At 41.8% G+C, this 20,797-nt stretch overlaps 1 protein-coding gene across 1 annotated transcript; it reads left to right on the top strand.

Moving 5' to 3' along the window:
- The first annotated feature begins 18,257 nt into the window (after window positions 1–18,257).
- Window positions 18,258–19,418, top strand: GSX1 (GS homeobox 1). Its single transcript, XM_066593509.1, has 2 exons — window positions 18,258–18,639; window positions 18,993–19,418. Exons 1-2 carry the CDS (start codon window positions 18,258–18,260, stop codon window positions 19,346–19,348), a joined length of 738 nt encoding a protein of 245 aa, XP_066449606.1. The 3' UTR covers window positions 19,349–19,418.
- Window positions 19,419–20,797: the final 1,379 nt, after the last annotated feature.

Here is a 20,797-nt window from a genome sequence, read left to right as displayed (position 1 = left end):
AAGACTCAGAATGCAGGGCTCCAACTGTAAATTTTAACTCTGGGGTAACTAGATTTACGAGGTCAGCACGCAATGGAGTGGAGTCTACCCCGAAACCTGAATGGGAGGATCTAAACGTAGCAAGGAACCAGATATCTGAGCCACAAAATCAAAATTAACAAAATTTGCTGCGGTCCTGGAATCAACAAAGGCTTGCCCTGCACGAGAGAAAGAACGAAACTCTAAGGCGCAGGGCAAGAACATTTTAGACACAACTGGGAGTACCTGAGCTCCTAGACAGTCCTTCCGACAACTGACTAGGAGCGGAAGTTTTTCCTGCCGAGGCTTTTTCCTGCAGATAGCGATCCGATGACCAGACTCTGCACAGTAAAAACAAAGGTTCTTCTATAACCGGTATTCCCTTCGCTGTTTAGGTGACATCATCTTAAATTCTGTGGCTTCAGCGGAGGTAGGTGAATTTGTCTGGTTTACAGAGGAAGTGGACGGGTGGACTGGACTGAACCAAACGGATTGTCTGGCCCTCAGGCGACAGTCAGCTCGGATGGCTAGCAACATAGCTTGCTCCAGGGTATTAATCTCAGGATGGGCAACCAGCAGATCTTTTAGGTCTTCTGAAAGGCCGATCAAGAACAAGTCCTAGAGGGCTGAGTCATTCCACCCCGACTCAGTGCAGTGCTGTCTGAATTGGGAGCAACAGTCCTCCACCACCTTCTGACCCTGGCGCAAGGACATCAGTTCAGCGACAGTGTAGGCAGCACGGTCGGGTTCGTCATAGATCTGACCCAGAGCAGAGAAGAAAGTGTCTAAAGACTGTCGTGTGGGAGAGTCAGAGTGTAATGAAAAAGCCCAGCTTTGAGTGTCTCCTCTTAGTCGGGAAATCTCTGGTACTCTGTGCCAGAAGAGTGGGGTCGCAGATCAAAATACAGCTTACAACTTTCCTGGAAAGCAAAGAACTGTCTCCTTTCACCAGAAAAAAAGTCAGGCAGCGTAGCCTGAGGCTCAGAGATAGTCGCCGAAACAAAGGGAGGCTGAACCTGAGCCTTAGACAACACCTGTTCCTTATGCTGCAAATGGGAAGTCAGGTCCTGAGTCAGGTTAGTCAGGGCCTGGACCTGGTTTGCCAAGACCAACACGGCCACCGTAGAAGGGGTTAACGTAGCCGGTCGGACAAAAAAGCCTGACCCTTTGTGGACCGGTGTAACTGTCAGGGGGCTGAGAGCCGGGTAACTGGAAGTCCCTGAAAATTACCCGCAACCCCTGTCCCTACCTACTTGCCCCCCTAGGCTAGGCCCTAGGGCAAAAACTGGGCAACAGTCCCTAACCTCACTAGGGATGCGGGGAGTCAGACTTACAGACAAACAAGGTACACACAAAACACAAAGGGTTCAGGCGAAGGCAAGGTCAGGGCCGAAGCAAATGGGTCAAAAGCTGAAAATACAATCCAATAATGCAGGTGTAGCCTGGAGACAAGCTTACACTGGCACTTGCTGAAGAAAAATGAGACATCTAAAAGCTGATTGGAGCGGAGAGCCTGACAGCAAAAGGAACCAATAACAGGCTGCCAGAAGGAAACACCCCCGGAGCCTGCACAACAAGCAGAGAAAGAGCAGCGTGTCCAGGTGTCATGGCAACGGGACGCGGCATGGGACGGCACCCACCACGTCCCTAGCAACCCGGCTAGCAAGCAGAGTGTACTGCCGGAGCCGGCGGCTGGAGGAGGTTACCAAGCCCAGGGCTCCCCTGCGCCGCGCCCCCACAGCCTGAGTAATAGGACCGGCAGTGCGGACACGGAGACCCGAGAGCCGCCGGTCCTGACATCTTATAGCAGACATCCACATGCAATGGCTCTAATAAGCCGCGCTGATCATTGGAGTTGTTAGCCCAGTTTATGCTGCTGTCAATTCTGATAGCGGCATTTAAACGGTTAACAGCTCTGATGAGCAGCGTGGCTTATCAGAGATGTTTCGGGCAAGGTGTTGCCTGTAAGAAACAGCCAGCAGCTGCGTTTTATGGAGCGGGATCTAACCGCGATCTCTTTCCATACAAGTATTTGTTCGGACATACAAACAAATGCACCTACAACATGCTTCCTGGAACGGAACCTGATAGTAAGTAGGGGACTATCTGTATTCACAAATTGGTAAATAGAATTACACAGGGCCCAATGCAACCACCTCACCCACACCCATAGCAGATTCTGACAGACTGCCTAAGACGTTTTGACAGTCTTGCGGGTGTGGTTATGGGACATAATACATCCTAGTTTCTCGTGTAGAGGGAGGTTATATGACCGAGACAAGGTTTTCCTATCCCAGCCCAGTGAATGCACATGATAAAGCAAGCTCCCCTTTTGTGATCTCTTTCGTATTGATGAGCTTTTAAAGCATTGTCCGCAGCTAGCTGCCCATGCAAGTAGGCTGGCAGGAGGAGGGCTCAGTGGCGAGGTATAATGCACAAAAACAAAAGTGGGTGTCACATAAAAATGACAAGTTTGTGTTTCTGCTCTGTGAAAGCCAAGACGAGACAATGTTGATGCTGCAGGGCTGAGCGCTGTGTACTACAGGGAAAAGGGCGTCAATATAATCTCTGCACCTGCCATTAACTTGCAAAACTCTCATGACCGCAGCACCATCAGTGAGTGCTTCTTGCTTGAAAAAAGTAATAAAAGTTGTATGGGAAGTGAGCCTTATTGTGTATATATATATATATATATATATATATATACATACATGTAGAGGTGTCATGTACGTTGCTGATGGAGGGTACAGAATATACACACTAGGCAGAAATGCTGTAGATTGTCTGTAGCAAAGTTGGGTGCAGAATATCCACAGCATTTACTGCAGCAGTAGAATGAAAGCGAATTTACTAAAACTCATGCGATCACTTGTAGATCTACTTGTTGTAGATTTCAAATGAGGTGGTGATTTCGACATATAAATCCATGTCAAAATTGGCACCAAAAGCTACAACTTTTGATGCAGATTTTGAGCTGCGGATTTATGCTGCAAACGTATGCTGTGGGGTTCATCCCTTGAAATACAGGGGTTAAATTCCACAGCTGATCCGCAATTTAAAACACACTCAAATCTAGCGCTTTCCACGAACTTCCGCAAACATATGAACACTCAGATCGGTTGAAAGATCATGTGTTTTACATGGGGAGAGGGAGGATCGGTCGTCGAAATTCAACTTGCCCAATCCTTCTTTCCCACAGCTTTATCTGGGGAAAAGTTGAAAATCACCCATACATACTAGAGAGTCGTTTGGTCCACAGTGAGTTTGGGCAACTATAGTCTAATTTGTATGAGAGGCTTTAGGCTCCTTCACATATCTCCAGCCACCTGTCATGATTGCCTCTGGCAACTGATGACCTAACTGATGCCACAGTGTTCTATGGCAGGTGTCACATAGGCGTATGCGCATTTACACATTCGTATATGTGCCATGGGAGTTGCATTCTTTGGTATAGTGTCATCCTAATGCAATAACCAAATAGCATTCACTTTCTCCAATATGCTCATCTATATACTAAATAGGGAACCTTGAAAACAGAGTAATAGAGAGATCATTTGGGGTGATTTATACATATGCAGACATTGAATATCTGAGTAATGGTATATCGTATTACTGCTATATATTCTGAGAGGAGCCAAAATGCTAACTATTCTGTATTATAGTCATTGGCTACTGAAAAGTCTACAAAACCTATTTGTCAGTGTCAAAATCCTGGAAAAAGTTCAGATCTGCGTCAGCATACTGCACTTTGTCGTACAGGAAAATACCAACCTGCATGCCAGAAACACTATGGACACCATGAGAGTCAATGGGGTCATTGGCCCCATCTGGGTTCTGCATATGCCATATGAAATAATGCTTGTGTTTTAATTCTGACCCCCCCTTTAAATTATGAAGGAACATTTAATATGTGTTAAGACTGTATTCACATGGGTGATTGCGATAATGCACAATATCCATCCGTTTTACATCTATTTTTCACATGCATTAAAAAACCACAAGGTGGCCCAAATGATGTAATTAACGGGTCTACCTGCACAAACCTGTGGTTACATGCTCTAAAATCGGATTGCACTTGCATCAATTGAGTGCAATCCATTTTTTTTAAGGAACCCATTGACTTGAATTTGTGATGTTTGTCAGAAAATTGGACAAAAATAGAATATGCTACATTTTCTTTTTACTTGGACTGTGCGTCTGAGTAAAAAAGTGCCCATGTGAATATTCCTATTCTACTCAATATGTTCTATTTTCATGCAATTTTAGTCCCATTTTCTCAGCCTCAAAAATCCACGGAAAATTGCATGTGTGAAAACAGCCTACGGCTGGATGAACATGGGTGATTTTTTTTGTGCAATTTGATCAAAATCGCATGTAAATGGGTTCATTTACACAAGCGATTTTTCACCCAAACCGATAGTCCAAGCATGAAAAATCGCTGGATGTCCTATTTTTGTCTGATTCTTGGACAAGGTTGGGACATGTAATCTGTGGTGTCCCACACATCGGACAGCACACGGGCGAGGTGTCTTTAGGCTGTCTGATGCAAGTTGTGTCTGAGAATTTTTTGGTGCCCATGTACAGACAGCCTAAGGGTACACACTGGACAAACCAAATTTAGACTACTACAACCCTAACAGGTAGTGATGGCATCTTCACAAACATTCATACGTTTTGGAAGATGACTTCACTCAGTCCACGATACATGTTCTCTAACAGATGCACTATGAATAATGACTGTAGACAGTAATGGAAGAAATCTCAGGAATGAACTGACTGAATGCTTGGCAATTATTCTCTTTTTCCCTCTAGTGGTAAAACATGGAATTGCAGGCTTTTCTTTGGCAGTTTGTCCTAGCTGAACCTGCTAAAAGAAAAAGGAAAAACAAGGAAAAGAAGAAAAATAATCTTTTTCCTTCTTTCACTTTTTCTTCTTTTTCCTTCATTTCCTCCTTTTTATTTCTCATTTCCCTTCTTTTTTTCATTAACTTTGCTATAAACAGCTCAAAAGTACTTAGATGAGCTAAGAGTGTTACACAGGGCTTTTATGGTTTTTTGATAGTGTTATACACCACTTTTAGGGGTTTTAGTGAAGTTCCGGTTTAGTTCCAACTAATTCAGATGGAAGCAAACGTTTTGCCAAAATTCAGTGAACCGGCCAAACTAAACTTTTGAAAAGTTTGTTCATTACTATTAAAGAAGTAATACGTGAAGACAGCTACACTGCTATTGGGACCGGGTTCGCTAAGTTCTGTTGGAGTATTTTTGGTGAAGCCTTGCTGTTTCAATTTTATTTTCAACCCAAAGCAGGAGTATATCCTAAAGTGAGCGTCTAAACCGAGACATCTAACAAGCGTTGTACATTGATGGATACATTGTATACAATTATCAGGACATGTGCTGTTGATGTAGTTAAATCACAGAAGATGATCTACACTGGAGACAATTGAAACAAGTCCAAGGTATTTTCATTGGCGTTCAATGAAACGTCTGCAGTGCTTGAAGGATAGAACAAGGGCTGGATTGGTTGGGTAGTTACCTGCTTGTCCCGTTGTTTCCCCTGAGATAAGTAGCCTCTGGAGTGTCTGGCAGCTGCTTACCTCTTCACGTTCTACTGCAATAATGTGCATTCAGCTGAAATGTGCATAAGGTCTATTCAATGGGGAGATTTATGAATGTAAGTATTCCATTTTCCATTACATGGATTAAAAAGAATGGTTTTCATGCAAAACACCATATTTTATCCCCTTATGCAATTTAACATTTTTTTTTTTTCAAAGTAGGCATGACTATGCAATCACACCAAGGGTTTAGCAGAAACACTACATGCTTGTGGTCTTTTTGATGGTGTTTTTTGCTGCATTTTCTGTGGCAGAAAAGCTATATCTACCGTAGATGTTAGCTCTGTTAGCTGTAAAGTCACTATGGAGTTATGAAAGATGCTATAAACAGTACATTTTTTGGTGTTTTCCTCACTTGTGGTGTGTTTTTTGGGTCAATGCCATTTTTGCCTCATTTTTTAGGTATGGCTTTTTTTCCAGGCTTCTTCCCATAGACTTCTCTGCAAAGAAAACGAGTAACTCAATAAAACTTTTAAATAATGCATAAAATTCATGATGCTTGTTACAAGCCTAGAAGAATGCTGAGAAAAAAATATGTGCGGAGGAAGTTTTCTGAAAGCTCTCTGACACTGTTCGGAAAAAGTAGACAGGGCACTGTATTCTCTAGAAGCCATTCTCTTTCATTTCATTTGGTATGCCAGTCTTAGTAAATATGTCATATATGGGTGCAGAGCTGGTATATATGGCTAGAATATGGCAGAACATTCTGATGAGCGGGGATCCGACCTTGGTTTTTTTCTGCCAGGTAATTCTCCTGGGTATTGCAACATAGCCTAGTTCAAGTGAGTACGTGACCATAGCGCGGCGCATAGAATGGCCGTAGGACCATAGTACAAACCTATAGAAGGATTTGGTGTGCTGCAGTGTAAGGTCAATGCAGTGTGTATTAATCCTTATTGAAGGTTTTCTTTAGACCCTTCAAAATAAAAATAAAAAAACATAAAAAACACTGCTATGCATAAAAGTCTTTGCTTTACACATTAGTGATGTCACAAGTAGTAGTAATATAACTGGATATCTGGTCTTCCTTTGCTTTTCTGTTAGTCATGTGTCTTCTAAGCATGTGACTGCTGCGGCCAATGCCTGCCTCAGTGTTGGTACTAACATCTGAGGCCAGGGATTGACTACAATGGTTGCAGTTCTTTGATGGCACGTGGCCAGCTGCCAGGTAGCAAACGGAGACCGAATCAGCATGGGGAGCAAAAAAAGTGAGTATAGGCAACCTTACAGTATAAAGATGACGTTATTAATAAAGGGGGCGTTATTCCTGAAGTGGGAGCATACAAGGGACATATTACTGAGTGAGGCATAAGGGCATAAGGGGACATTTTTACTATGTGGAGGCACTAAAAGTGATTCTTACTTTCCGGGGCCTACAGGGGGCACAAAAAGGTAGATACTACTACTGTGTTGGATACCACAGGTGGCACTATTGGATGGGGAGATTATGGAGATGATGGAAAACCAAGGAGCCAAAACATTTATATGTCAAATTCTGCAGAGATAAGTTGTGACGTTATGGTGGTCTGGGCCATATGGAAAAGATGGGAAAGTAAATGACTCCAGTCAATGGATATCATCTGTGATCACAGGATGTAAGTGGACTGTAATCATTTATACAGTCTGCAAAGTGTTTTTTCAGTGACAATATGGTGATATTATGTGGTCACGGTCTGGGGGTATTATTTGGCCCTCATATGGTGTTATTGGTAATATTGAATTCTGTAGTGGGGGGGGGGGTCAACAACAGTATGGTGGTATTATATTGCCCTTAAATAATGTTATTTGCAGTAATGTTTGGCTTTGTATAGTGAAATTCTACATAACATTTTCTTGGGGTCGATAAATGTTCATTCTTGATGATCGTGGCATTCAAAATGTTGCTATAGGACCCAGTCTTTTCTAGTTTCACCCATGCCTGGAAACCTATTGCTTACTACCCACTGAGGTGAAAGACTAACATCAAAGTCGTTACCAAGACTGAGTGGAGGGGTAGACAGGTCTTGAATAATTTAATGACATTCACAATTAAGCTCATTCCATCACTAAATGCTGTTAATTTCCTAGACAACAACCCCTGAGTGCTCTATATTAGAACTAAAGGTTCATGTTATGGGGTCTTGTTTCTTTCAAGTAACTTTTCCTGAAGTGACTGAAATTACCATTCACCTCTAACCCCCAATATAAAAAAAGGGAAGAATGTATAATGATGCTTATGCCGGAACTGTGACATAAAAAAAGTTTCACATTTTTGCGCACATTTGTGTGGACTTTTTGGCCCTTCTCCACCGGCCTTCCCACTTTTTTTAGCAGAGATTAGGAGAACCACCAGCCACCCAATGAGTTCACTATAATTTATGCCAGAACCTAGCGCAAGTTATATTGCAAATATACGCCAGCTCATAGACAGTACCCCACAAAGGCTTTAAGTGATAGGGCAGGAGTATAATGCAATATCCAAGTATTTATTATGTATGTCTTCTGAGATCTCTATTTGAGGCCTTGAAGAAGACAACTCAAAATTAAATTTTAAAAGGGTTTCTCATCATAGATATTTATTCCCTATCCCCAGGATAAGGGATAAATGTCTGATCATTGGGGGTCTGGCATCAGTGATTCTAAGGTTCGCATACTCCGAATGCCCCAGGTGAATGAAGTGATGGTGCACATGCATGGCTACCATTCTATTCACTTCTATGGAATAAAGGAAGATTACTGAGCACATTGCACTCCCTCCATCCAATAGAAGTGAACGGAGTTGCGGTCAAGCATGCTGCCACCGCTCGATTACCGTGGGACATTCAGAGTGTTCCAATCTCAGAATCACTGGCAGTCATTACTCATAGCAATGAATTACATAGCTATTGGCAACAAGACCAGTTTTACTGTGATAGTTTTGATAAATGAAGCCCATATATTACCTATATTCATTTCCACAATATATTAAATTGGTTCTTGTGGGCTTTAACCCCTTAGTGATGGCTAATATGCCTTTTTACTGACCTCATTAATTGACTTGCACATATATCTTTTTAAGCCGGTGACTTGGCTGTCGACTGACAGCCAGGCTCCTGCTCTAACCACCAGTAGCACAGAAACCTCAGATCCTGGCAGTTTAACCCCTTACATACCACAATCAATAGCGACTGCAGCTTGTAAGCAGATGACAAGAGGGGGCTCCTTCTGTCACCCATTTGCACAAAGCCTGACAAAGGCCTATATGTCTGCCACGGAACTCAGCCAATTAGGCCCCATGCAGCAATGAAAATCACTTTGTTCTTAAGGCAAAATATAGCCTGGTCGCTAAGGGGTTAACATTGATGGAACTTCAATCAATGGAATGAAGCATTGACCCATGCTCACTGCAGCAGCTCCATCAGTGGGTGCACATTTTGTGGATAAGTGGAAGCAGATTTCACAGCTCTTTCCACCATGTCCGAAACATGTTCAATGGGGTAACAGTCTGGTGAGTTTCGGGCCCAAGATAGTATGGAGAATTCGTTGTGGAATGTTGCCCTGTTGAAAGATGGCACCGCTGTCAGGGAAGACTTCCTGGAGATATGAGTGCAGATGGTCAGCTAACAGGTCCCTGTAGTGTTCACCATTCAAGAATTGTGGTGTGATGAGTGATGACCAATGATCCTAGAGCATACTTGGAAAACACTCCCCAGACCATCATACTGCCACCGCCAGCCTATTGAACCCCAACTGTGCAGCCATGGGATACAACTTTATGCTGTTTATACCAGATGCAGACCTGGCCATCCATATGGTTCAGCAGGAAAAGGAACTTGTCACTCACTCCAGATGATCTTATGCCATGTGTTGAAGGTCCAGTGATGTATTCATTGGGTTCAAGGCATTGTTGGCAATGATGAGAGGTCACTAGGGGCTCTCTTACCAGCCTTCAGCTCTTGAATCTGAGTGAACACAAGATACACCACATGCTGATTGTGGAAATGTGTCTAACTTCCCTGCTGTTGTAATGCTGGGTCAGTATATATAACATGATTCCAACGTACATGAAGGGATAATAAAGTACGGGGGCATATAATATCATACATGTGATGGTTATAGGGTAAGTATTGCGTTCATGTGGGCAAGAGAGTACCGAGTCCACATGAACGGTGATAGGGAACACCAGGTGAACTGCTACAGATTAGCACCTCTCCCTATCTTTTACTAGGGTTAGTGACACAGACCTACCTGAGTGGGGACATTGCCCCAATAAAGGGCGGCCCAGCAGTCTTCAGAACTGGGCCCTAGCTGCTCCTAGGAACCCATGCACCCTAGATAGGACACATAAACATGCCACCACTGACAGGGAAAACTGGACAGGGTAAGAAGACACATAGAGCCGTAATCACACCATACAGCAGCCAAAATGTAAACACTGCATGTTAACCCATTGCAATCCAATTTTGGATTCAGGGTTTCCTAGGGGGCTTTATCTCTCTGCCAGTATACAATGGCGCCATCTGCTGGCTAGAACCAGTACTGTGGTGTGGGACATGATGGAAAGGCCCCCAACAACTGAGCGGCCAGTAATCTACAGTGAGAATACCCTGCCGGACGTCTTCTGACATTGGAGTTGTACAGCCTTCAATCAGAATGTCTTTAGACGTCAGACAGTGGATTAGAAAGGGTTAATACTATAAATGCCAGGTATTAGTTGACATTTTGATCAAAATATGGAAGCTAGTGGGCCTCTTCTTGGCTGCCAGCAGTACCGTTAGTCCTTGCACTAACCAGGAGTCCAGCAACACAACCAAACAAAACCACAAAACACAAACCTTTCTTGCAGCCACAACACACAGAATCTGCTCACACAACACAGAGGGAGAATGAGACCAGAGACAGCTGACCACACCGACGACCGGGAAGACAGCTTTTATGTGTACTGACCTGGAGTGATTGGCTGACTGGCTGACACATACACCCAGCCAGCCCAATCCCCCACACCAGAGAAGGAAAGCTGCATATCATCTGTAGTACTACAGATCCCAGGAGACATATGTAACAGTAAGACAATATATAATATGTATGTACTATCATACATGATATTTAAGGTGAGGGGATATATAATATGCATATCATATAATAAATCATAATATCTATGAGATCATACTGTAACCTGATCTAAAATGGTTATAGATAAAGAACATTTCCTATTAAAATTTAAAAAAAAAAAACCTATTAAGGCTTCGTTCTCATATATCTGGTTGTCTAGCTTCTTTTACCTCCAGCATTGAAGTGAAACGCCAGAAAGAAACTGATACCTGAGTTCATCTCATAGTTTTCTATGGGATCATTCATGGCTTCCAGTACATCAGTTTTGATGTGTCCCTGCACAGGACAGATGCATGCAGCATTTTTATGTCCGACTATGTCTTACTATGGATGCTAGACTCCTGTACAAAGGGCACCAAAATGACATCGGTTGGCTGGACACAACTGATATATGGGAGCCCAGCTACAGCCTCTTAGTATTATTCTTGTTTAAGTACTTTCAGTATTATTTTCAATACTTTCAGTTACATTTAACCCTAGAAAATCCGGGAGACAACCAGTATGGGCAGCATTACAACTTTCACAAAGATGGTTACTTAACTTTTCAAGAATCCAGTATAGAAATGCTTCCTACTTATGTAAAAAAAAGCTAGATAACAACCAAGCTGAAATAGCTGCAAATTGGTTATCACCCAGCTTTCCCAGAAAACTCATAAAGAGATAAAAGACTCAGAGGCTGATATCTAATTTCTTATCTTTGGCAGAAATACTCCTAACACTAGATTGATCTGATCTTTGCTACGCGAACATAAAATGTTTGGGAAGATATTTGTAAATGTTTTAAGAACTGTTGAACTGTTCCCTGTCCATGGCTTGATCTTCCACGTTTTGGGGACATGGCAAAAGTCAATTAGTGTATATTACATGTCGGTATATTACACCACTTAGTATAGTATATGTTACTGTGGGGCCCCCAGTATATTCGGTGTATCCTGCGGTAATATCGTGTATCTCAGGTATACTCTACAGATTGCATCTACTACAGAGAGAGATTACAGTCACTGAGCTGTAGACCACTATATACCTGCATGTAGCAGCGCTGAGTGTATATACCTGCGTATAGCTAAGCTGAGTGTATATACCTATGTGTAGCAGAGCTGAGTGTATATATGTGCGTGTAGCAGAGCTGAGTGTATTTACCTGCGTGCCGTCACTGAGCTGTAGACCACTATATACCTTTGTGTAGCAGAACGGAGTGTATATGCCTGCGTGCAGCAGAGCTGAGTGTATATACCTATGTGTAGCAGAGCTGAGAGTATATACCTGCGTGTAGCAGAGCTGAATGTATATACCTGCATGTAGCAGAGCTGAGTGCATAAACCTGCATATAACAAAGCTAAGTGTATATACCTATGTGTAGCAAAGCTGAGTGTATATACATGCATGTAGCAGAGCTGAGTGTATTTACCTGCATATAGCAAAGCTGAGTGCATATACCTACGTGTAGCAGAGCTGAGTGTATATACATGCGTGTAGCAGAGCTGAGTGTATATACCTGCATATAAAAAAGCTTAGTGTATATACCTTTGTGTAGCAGAGCTGAGTGTATATACGTGCGTGTAGCAGAGCTGAGTGTATTTACCTGCATGCCATCACTGAGCTGTAGACCACTCTATACCTTTGTGTAGCAGAACTGAGTGTATATACCAGTGTGCAGTCACTAAGCTGTAGACCATTATATACCTGATGTAGCAGAGCTGAATGTATATACCTGCATATAGCAGAGCTGAGTGTATATACCTGCATATAGTCACTGAGCTGTAGACCACTATATACCTGCATAGAGCAGAGCTGAGTGTATAAACCTGTGTATAGCAAAGCTCAGTGTATATACCTACGTGTAGCAAAGCTGAGTGTATATACATGCGTGTAGCAGAGCTGAGTGTATTTACCTGCATGCCATCACTGAGCTGTAGACCACTATATACCTTTGTGTAGCAGAACCGAGTGTATATACCTGCATGTAGCAGAGCTGAGTGTATATACCTGCATACAGTCACTGAGCTGTAGACCACTATATACCTGCATATAGCAGAGTTGAGTGTATAAACCTGCGTATAGCAAAGCTGAGTGTATGTACACCTACGTGTAGCAAAGCTGAGTGTATATACATGCGTGTAGCAGAGCTGAGTGTATTTACCTGCGTGCAGTCCCTGAGCTGTAGACCACTATATACTTTTGTGTAGCAGAACTGAGTTTATATACCTGCGTGCAGCAGAGCTGAGTGTATATACCTATGTGTAGCAGAGCTGAGTGGATATACCTGCGTGTAGCAGAGCTGAGTGTATTTACCTGCGTGCAGTCACTGAGATGTAGACCACCATATACCTTTGTGTAGCAGAACTGAGTGTAAATACCTGCATGCAGCAGAGCTGAGTATATATACAAGTGTGCAGTCACTAAGCTGTAGACCATTATATACCTGATGTAGCAGAGCTGAGTGTATATACCTGCATGCAGCAGAGCTGAGTGCATAAACATCTGCATGCAGCAGAGCTCGGGGTATATGTCTGTGTGCAGCAGAGATGAGTGAATATGCCAGTGTGCAGCAGAGCTGAGAGAATATACCTGCATGTAGCAGAGCTGAGTGTATATGCCTGCATGTAACAGAGCTGAGTATATATACCTGTGTGCAGCAAAGCTGAGTGTGTATACCGGCATGCAGTCACTGAGCTAAAGACCACTATACACCTGTGTGCAGCAGAGCTGAGTGTATATGCCTGTGTGCCGCAGAGCTGAGTGAATATGCCTGTGTGCAGCAGAGCTGAGTGTATATGCTTGCGTGTAGCAGAGCTGAGTGTATATGCCTGTGTGCAACAAAGCTGAATGTATATGCCTGCATGTAGCAGAGCTGAGTGTATATGCCTGCGTGTAGTGGAGCTGAGTGTATATGCCCTCGTGTAGCAGAGCTGAGTGTTTATGCCAGTGTGTAGCAGAGCTAGGTCTCTCTCTCTTTTACTCCTTCTCACTCTCTTTCATCTCATGCTCGCTCAGCAATGCTTCACTCTTACTATCCCGAGCAGCGCAAAGCCGCGCCGCGCCACTGGACTTAAAAATGCAACTTTGACCTTGCCTCACAGGTCACTCAATGTATCAAACTCAAATTTTATGGTTTTTCAGCTTTGGTGAGGATGTAACAAATCCAGTGACACTAAAATCCTCCACCAAAGGTAACGCACAGGGGTCAAAGTGTGGTGCAAGAAAAAGGCTGTAGGCTTTTTTATATTAGTTATGATTAACTGCTCTGTAATGTTAGACTTGGATCTTATATATCAGTTGTGTACAGACAGCGGTTTTATGCCAGAGTCTGACACAACTGATCATTCTGCACAGGTCTGGCATCTATTGCCAACAGAAAAGCGATGCATGCAATGCTGTAGGCTGGTTTTAGACTAGTGTATTGTAACATGTTTGAAATATGGATCTGTAATACGGATGTGTTATCGATGACATTACAACCGTATGTCATCAGTAGTTGTTCAGTATTTGCCTCCATATATTTTATTTTCTTCTGGGCAAATACTAATCTGCATTTGCCCAATAGAAAAGAATAGTAATGTGAAGGCAAAAACCCAAAACATAGGTGTTGCTGTGTTTTCAAAAAACAGACATGAAAAATACAGTCATTGGAATAGATAAATAGATTTACATTAGCTCCGTATTAGGCTGGGTTCACACACAGCTGATTCCCGACGTAAATGTCGCGGTTTGGCCTCAGCGAAAAAACGTAACATTTCCGCCGGGAGAACGCGGCGGCTTTGAAGCGGCCCGGTCGCTCTCTCTTCCCATAGAGGAGAGCGTGGCCGCAGCGGAAATAAAAAAAAAAATAGACATGCTGCGGTCGGCAAAGCCGTGGCTGCGGTCGCCGCAGCCGCAGTTTCTGCCGGATTAACCACAGCGGATTGGCCCTCCCGTGTGGACGAGATTTCTGAGAAATCTCGTCCACTTGGCTCGCTAATCCCGAGATTAGCGGCCGCATGCGGATTTGCAGCAGCGAAATTCGGCACGGAATTTCCGCGGCAAATCCGCCGCATGCGAACACAGCCTTAAGGTGCACAAAACACAGACCAAATATGGAGCACAAATGTGCTCATCTGGCACAGGGAGGCATCCGGCATCACAACTGATACACTGAATGTCATAAAGGAGCCCATAGAAATCTATGGAATCAGTTCTGGTCTCCTTTTCCTTCCAGCGCCTCACTACAGCACCTGAGGAAAAAAGTGGGAAGGCCGGAAAAATGGGAACTCAGTCTTAGGGCTTAAACAGACAGGTGCATGCACTTATATGCTCGCCGCTGCAGAGTGTATTAGCACATGAACCAGTGGGGGTTTTTTTTGACTATTCAAACTTTGCGATATAGTGGAAAAAAACTGAGGGCAGATAGGTCCTGCCCTATCTTTCTCACACGTAAAAAAACTATGTGCATGAAAGATAGGGAAAGTCCTATCTTTTCTCGCACATAGTATTAATGCATGAGAATCCCGCTGGTGAAAACAAAACTATTGAAATTAATGCTTTTGTTTTGTCCCGCTTTGCGGTGGTAATTTTCACGGCCGCAAAACGGGACAAAATCACGGCCAACTGAAGAAGCCCTTAAATCTATCCTGCTTCCTGTAAGATTAATTTGTAAAATGTAGAATTACGGTAGAGTATTGCATATGTGGTTAGGGATAGGGATTGATGTTAGTAATTATAATCTGTGTACTGCTCTGCAAAATATGGTGGTGCTTTATAAGAAATGGGAAATGAAAGAAAAAAGCTGTACATGAAAGAGTTAAATATCTATATAACTAATTACAAGTCTCCCAGAATCTGGAAGCAGAAAATTGGGGTATCCAGATGAAATGACATGTTTTCAGAAAGCAGTATACTAGAACTATATTCCTGCGTATGATGAATACAAAGTAGCCAGGGATCTGTGATATGATTGCACTCTGTGCCTATAAGGGTCTGCACCATGGCATATCATATAAGCTCAGCTCCATCTCCCACTGAATCCTGTAGCACTTGCTCCATCCTATAAGCATTTTCTGCCTCTACCCAGAAGATATTGGCTGAGTTTTGATTTTGCTTCAATCCATAATTGCACAACAATCCTTCTGCAACATTTTGCCACAAAACAGATGCCATTGTCCACCCTCCCATTAGAAAGTGCCATAGGCTTTGAAGTTTTTTTCTCTTTAATGGCTGTAAAGTGAAAGAAAATGTCTTCCTATTACTTAATTCAATCATAGAAAGGAGGCTTGGTAAAAAGCCCACGGATTTTACCCAAAGTGTGACAGAGTTCTCTTTGTGTTTGCTTATCCTCTGCTGTCACACACTTTAATTCGCTTCTCTTTATCTTGCATTCAAAACTTTCTTCAATGACATTCAATAAGGTCCAGGGCTGAAGAAAAAAAACTGGTTATTTTTTTAGATATTCTTCCCAGTGGCTTTGCCTGGGTGTCCATTCATTGGGGGAGTTAACTCTTTCCCCCCAGGCGCCTCAACTGGTCCCTTGCCTGAGGGTGGGGAGGACTGCAGGTGCAGAACTGGTCCTCATATCCCTTCTATACAGAATATCCCTGCTTATCCATCTTCTCAGCATCAGTCCATCAATTATGCAAAGCGATGGGTTTTGTGTGGCTTAATAGCCCATATCATGATTAATATGTATTACCTGTTAAACAGATTTATATATACTAATGCCCTCTAAATGAATATATTACATGGAAGTCTCTGTGGACTGACCATTATGTGCTGAATTCTGGGCTGGAAGCCTTTTCTAAAAGCAACGTGTTTCATTTATTACAATTTACTTATTTATTGCATTTATACAAAGGATCAAATAATACATTTATAGCATATAATCTATGTAACAAAAAAGATCTTATGCAGTAAAGCCGGACCTGTAACTCCTGCATTCCCATCAGGGGCTTCTTGTATACGTAGATACAGAACGGAACATCCACTCATATATTTTGCCCTGTACGTTCAGACCCATCATGAAAATCTGGAAGAATTGACATCAGTGTCTTTTGGAGGTGGACAGATTCATAAAATGCATGCTAAAACGGCAGAAATAAATGCTGTATATACAGCTTGCGTATAGATAGGATCCTTGCATGTATTTCAATAGGTTACTGGAGGAAAAGACTGTCAGATTTGTGATGATGATGATAATGATGATGATGATGATGATGATGAAAAGTAAATATCAGATTAAGATAACATGCAAAGAGTAATAGCAAGAAGAATAATAGTAGTAATACCAATAGTAATAATTGTATTACCTGTAATAGTAGTATTAATAGTGATAGTATTAGTAATAATAACAATAGTAGTGATACTAATATTAGTAATAGTGGTAGTAATACTAGAAATAGTAATAATAGTGTAAGAATAATAGCAATAGTAATAAAAGTAGCTATAGTAATAGTTCTCATAGTGATAATGGTAATAGTATATAAAGGAAATTGCATATATCACCTTAGAAGAAATCTCTTAAAATCAGCCTTACTTCGACTATTGATTGTGATAGTTATAAGAAGAATGAGTAACACTGGAGATTTCTAAACTGTTTATAACGTATATTGCACGGTGGAATTTACTGCGGGCACTCAAGGAGGACATGATAATAATGGTATAATAGTTACAGTGGACGAAGTAAATATTATTGCAACTTCCATAAAGCACAATAGAGTAAATTATAAGGATAACAGGGTAATAGTAGTAGACGTAATAAAGCCATATAAAAAATACCAGTAATAAATAACAGTAACAGCAAATGTAGTAGCGATGATTATGATAGGAGTGGTAGCTATAGGAGTCTATATTATTGTAAATTGTATATAGTACAACAGAATAAAGGTGAACATGGTAATAGTGCTAGTGATAGAATATAAAATAACAGTAGGAGTAAAATAAGTAGAAATGATAACAAAAGTAGGTTGTAGTGGTTGTTACAATGGCAAAATATATAATTGTAAAGTGCATATAGCATGTAATGTAAAGTGCTCGCACCCAGAGTAAAGGCTCTGATCTAGGAGACATAATAGGAACCTATATATCCATTCTACAGGTGGCTGAATAATGCAGGATGGGCTTGACCCTTAGCACGGTTTCAATAATACCAAACAGTATTTTCATATAGGAGGAATGGGGTGAACCTGCTTATATTCAGCAGAGGAGATAAAAGAATATTAAATAGCTCGGGAATAGCCAAATAAATCCCAGGGAGAGGGGAGATGAGGGTGGGAGACGCCTGGTAAGGCGTGGGTGGGGTGGACAAGAATAGAGTACATTATGCAGTTCATTTAGTTAACAAGTGAAATAATGAAGAAGCGTGCAGAGGGAATGCCAAGAGAAAGGGCACAAAAAGGCTATTGAGTGCGCTGTCGTAGCCATCACATGGAGGGAGCGCTATATAAGATGAGGGAGTGGAGTTTCAGCACCACACTAGTGGCCAGCACCCTCTGCGCACTCAACACTCTCTGGAGACTGCACAACTTGAAGACAACACTCTCTGGAGACAGCATTGACTTCCCAGCCTGCATCCATAGACTCATGCCTCGCTCATTCCTAGTGGACTCCCTCATCCTCAGGGAAACCAACGACAAGAAGGATGAGAATACTCCTCCACTTTTCCCGTATGCAATGCATCCTGCAAACCCTCTGCATGGACTGTCCGCTGGCTCCTGCCACTCCAGGAAAGCTGGTCTGTTGTGTGTCTGCTCCATGTGTGTCACGGCATCCCAACTACATGCTCCTCCACCGGGCATCCCTCTTCTCAAAGCCTCCTTCTCCTCCTTCAGCTCCCAGTACTGTCCGACAGCTATTGGAAGGCAGCACACAGGATCGTCAGCCCTAAACCTGACCCATGCTCCAGCCATTTACCAGGCGTCCTACCCTGTGCCAGATCCAAGACAATTCCACTGCATCTCAGTTGGTAAGTCCTGATATTTCTGATTCATGTTTAGTTACATTTACTCTTTTAAGCAATTTTTCTGAATTTGCATAATTTCTACTTACATTGAAGAACCTCTCTAGAAGAAATGCAAGATGACTGCGTAAAAGTTGCTCCAGTATTTAGCTACATAGTAATTTTATAGGCAATGGCTGCAGTGCAAGATGTTAATTACTCATAAATGTGAGATGCAGGGTCAACTTTAAGAAACTTTTCTTGGATAATCTGGAGGAGTCTATATATTATTCCACATAGGTGCAATGAATGAGTCTTCATATACAAAGTTGCTATCTTTTCTTATTTACTCACCATCACTTTTTCTTATCTTTTCACAGACAGCTCCTCCAGCCAGTTACCCAGCAGTAAACGTATGCGGACAGCATTCACCAGTACTCAGCTCCTGGAGCTGGAGAGAGAATTCGCATCCAACATGTATTTGTCCAGACTCAGACGCATTGAGATTGCTACTTACCTGAACCTCTCAGAAAAACAGGTGAAAATCTGGTTCCAGAACAGAAGAGTAAAGCACAAGAAGGAAGGAAAGAACAGCTCACACAGGAGCAGTCCCCACAACTGCAAATGTTCATCTTTCTCATCCACAAAGTGTCTGGAAGATGAAGAGGAGGATGACCTGGTCCTGTCACCTTCATCGTCAGAAAAGGAAGACAGAGACCTTTCTCCGAGTCCATAACTCATCATAAACCCAAGCAAAGACTATTAGGCACTTATTAGCCTTTTTGTATGTGTGTGGCAATCTGTATATAAACTACTAGACCCAACTGGTGGGGACTAAACAGTTACAAGTTACACAATAAAAGTGTATTAGATTCAAGATAGGTGTTCGGATTTGAGATATCTTCAGCAATGGCTGCAGATACCTTGTATTTGATTCCACATTGAACCCCTGCATTCAGGAACGGTACTGAACCATTAGATTCTGCAATGTGCCAAATGTTGCCTTGTTCCCCTGTGAATATTGTATGTCTGGAAATCCAGTGTCTGTATAATATGGTTTGCTGTATTGTTTCTGTATATTGAAATATTTATTTATTTATGTAAAAGAAATAAAAAAAAGCTTTTTTTCGAGAAATAAATTGATCGTTGTTTGTTGTCTGATGTGGAAATCAAGGTGTTATGGTCATTTTTTTTATGCCAGGGTTTAAAATAAAGTGTTGACTATAAAGCAGCATAATTCAGAAAATATATAATTATGTTCTGATATGAGTATAATATGGTATAGACGGTTCTTACTGATCATTAGTGCGACTTTTACCTTCCTCATTTATCAATATCAGCGCACTGCTGAGTGAAAATCACACAGGAATTTGCAGTAAAATATAATTTCAGCACAGAGGATATCAAGGATACATGGGATGCTGTGATATTCAGCTTCATCCAATTGCTGAAGAAGGTGGAACAGGAGATCCGTGTTTCTTGCGCACCAGCTAAATAATCTAGAAGGTTTACCTACAGCAAACCGCAAATAATACTCGATGATCGCAAGATGCCACAGCACAATCCCATCTGTCTAAATGGCCATAGAAAAAGTAAATAATAGTAATACATAAAAATCTCTATCTATCTATCTAATCTAAACTATCCATCATCTTCCATCATATCTACAGCTGCTTTCTATGCATGTTTTTTTCATATCCATCCCTCTATTCCTCCATCACTATCTATCTATCTATCTATCTATCTATCTATCTATCTATCTATCTATCTATCTATCTATCTATCTATCTATCTGTTCCCTCTTTCTGTAGTACGTGTACCCACATATAATGTTAGCAACACTTTTGTGCATCGACATGCTTTCTTTGAATATATACAATGTGTTCATACTGCAGGTTTTATCTATTCTCTCTCCCATTTATATCTTCTTTATATCTATATTTTATATCAATTTCATATCAATATCTCTATTCATCCATCACTAATATCTATCTACTATCTATCTATCTATCTATCTATCTATCTATCTATCTATCTATCTATCTATCTATCTATCTATCTATCTATCATCTTCCATCATATCTACAGTTATTTCTATGCATGTTTTATGCATAGAAATGCATATCCCTCTATTACTCCATCACTATCTATCTTCCATCTGTCTAGATGTACATAGAAAAAGTAA

Source organism: Eleutherodactylus coqui, chromosome 1, assembly GCF_035609145.1.
Source record: "Eleutherodactylus coqui strain aEleCoq1 chromosome 1, aEleCoq1.hap1, whole genome shotgun sequence".
Lineage (NCBI taxonomy): Eukaryota > Metazoa > Chordata > Amphibia > Anura > Eleutherodactylidae > Eleutherodactylus > Eleutherodactylus coqui.
This window is presented reverse-complemented; position numbering and strand designations above follow the sequence as displayed.

Excerpts from the sequence above, each read along its gene's own strand:
- GSX1 (XM_066593509.1), top strand. The coding sequence starts at position 18,258 with ATGCCTCGCTCATTCCTAGTGGACTCCCTCATCCTCAGGGAAACCAAC. Across the intron at positions 18,640-18,992 it reads ATTCCACTGCATCTCAGTTG|ACAGCTCCTCCAGCCAGTTA; the intron begins GTAAGTCCTGAT and ends ATCTTTTCACAG.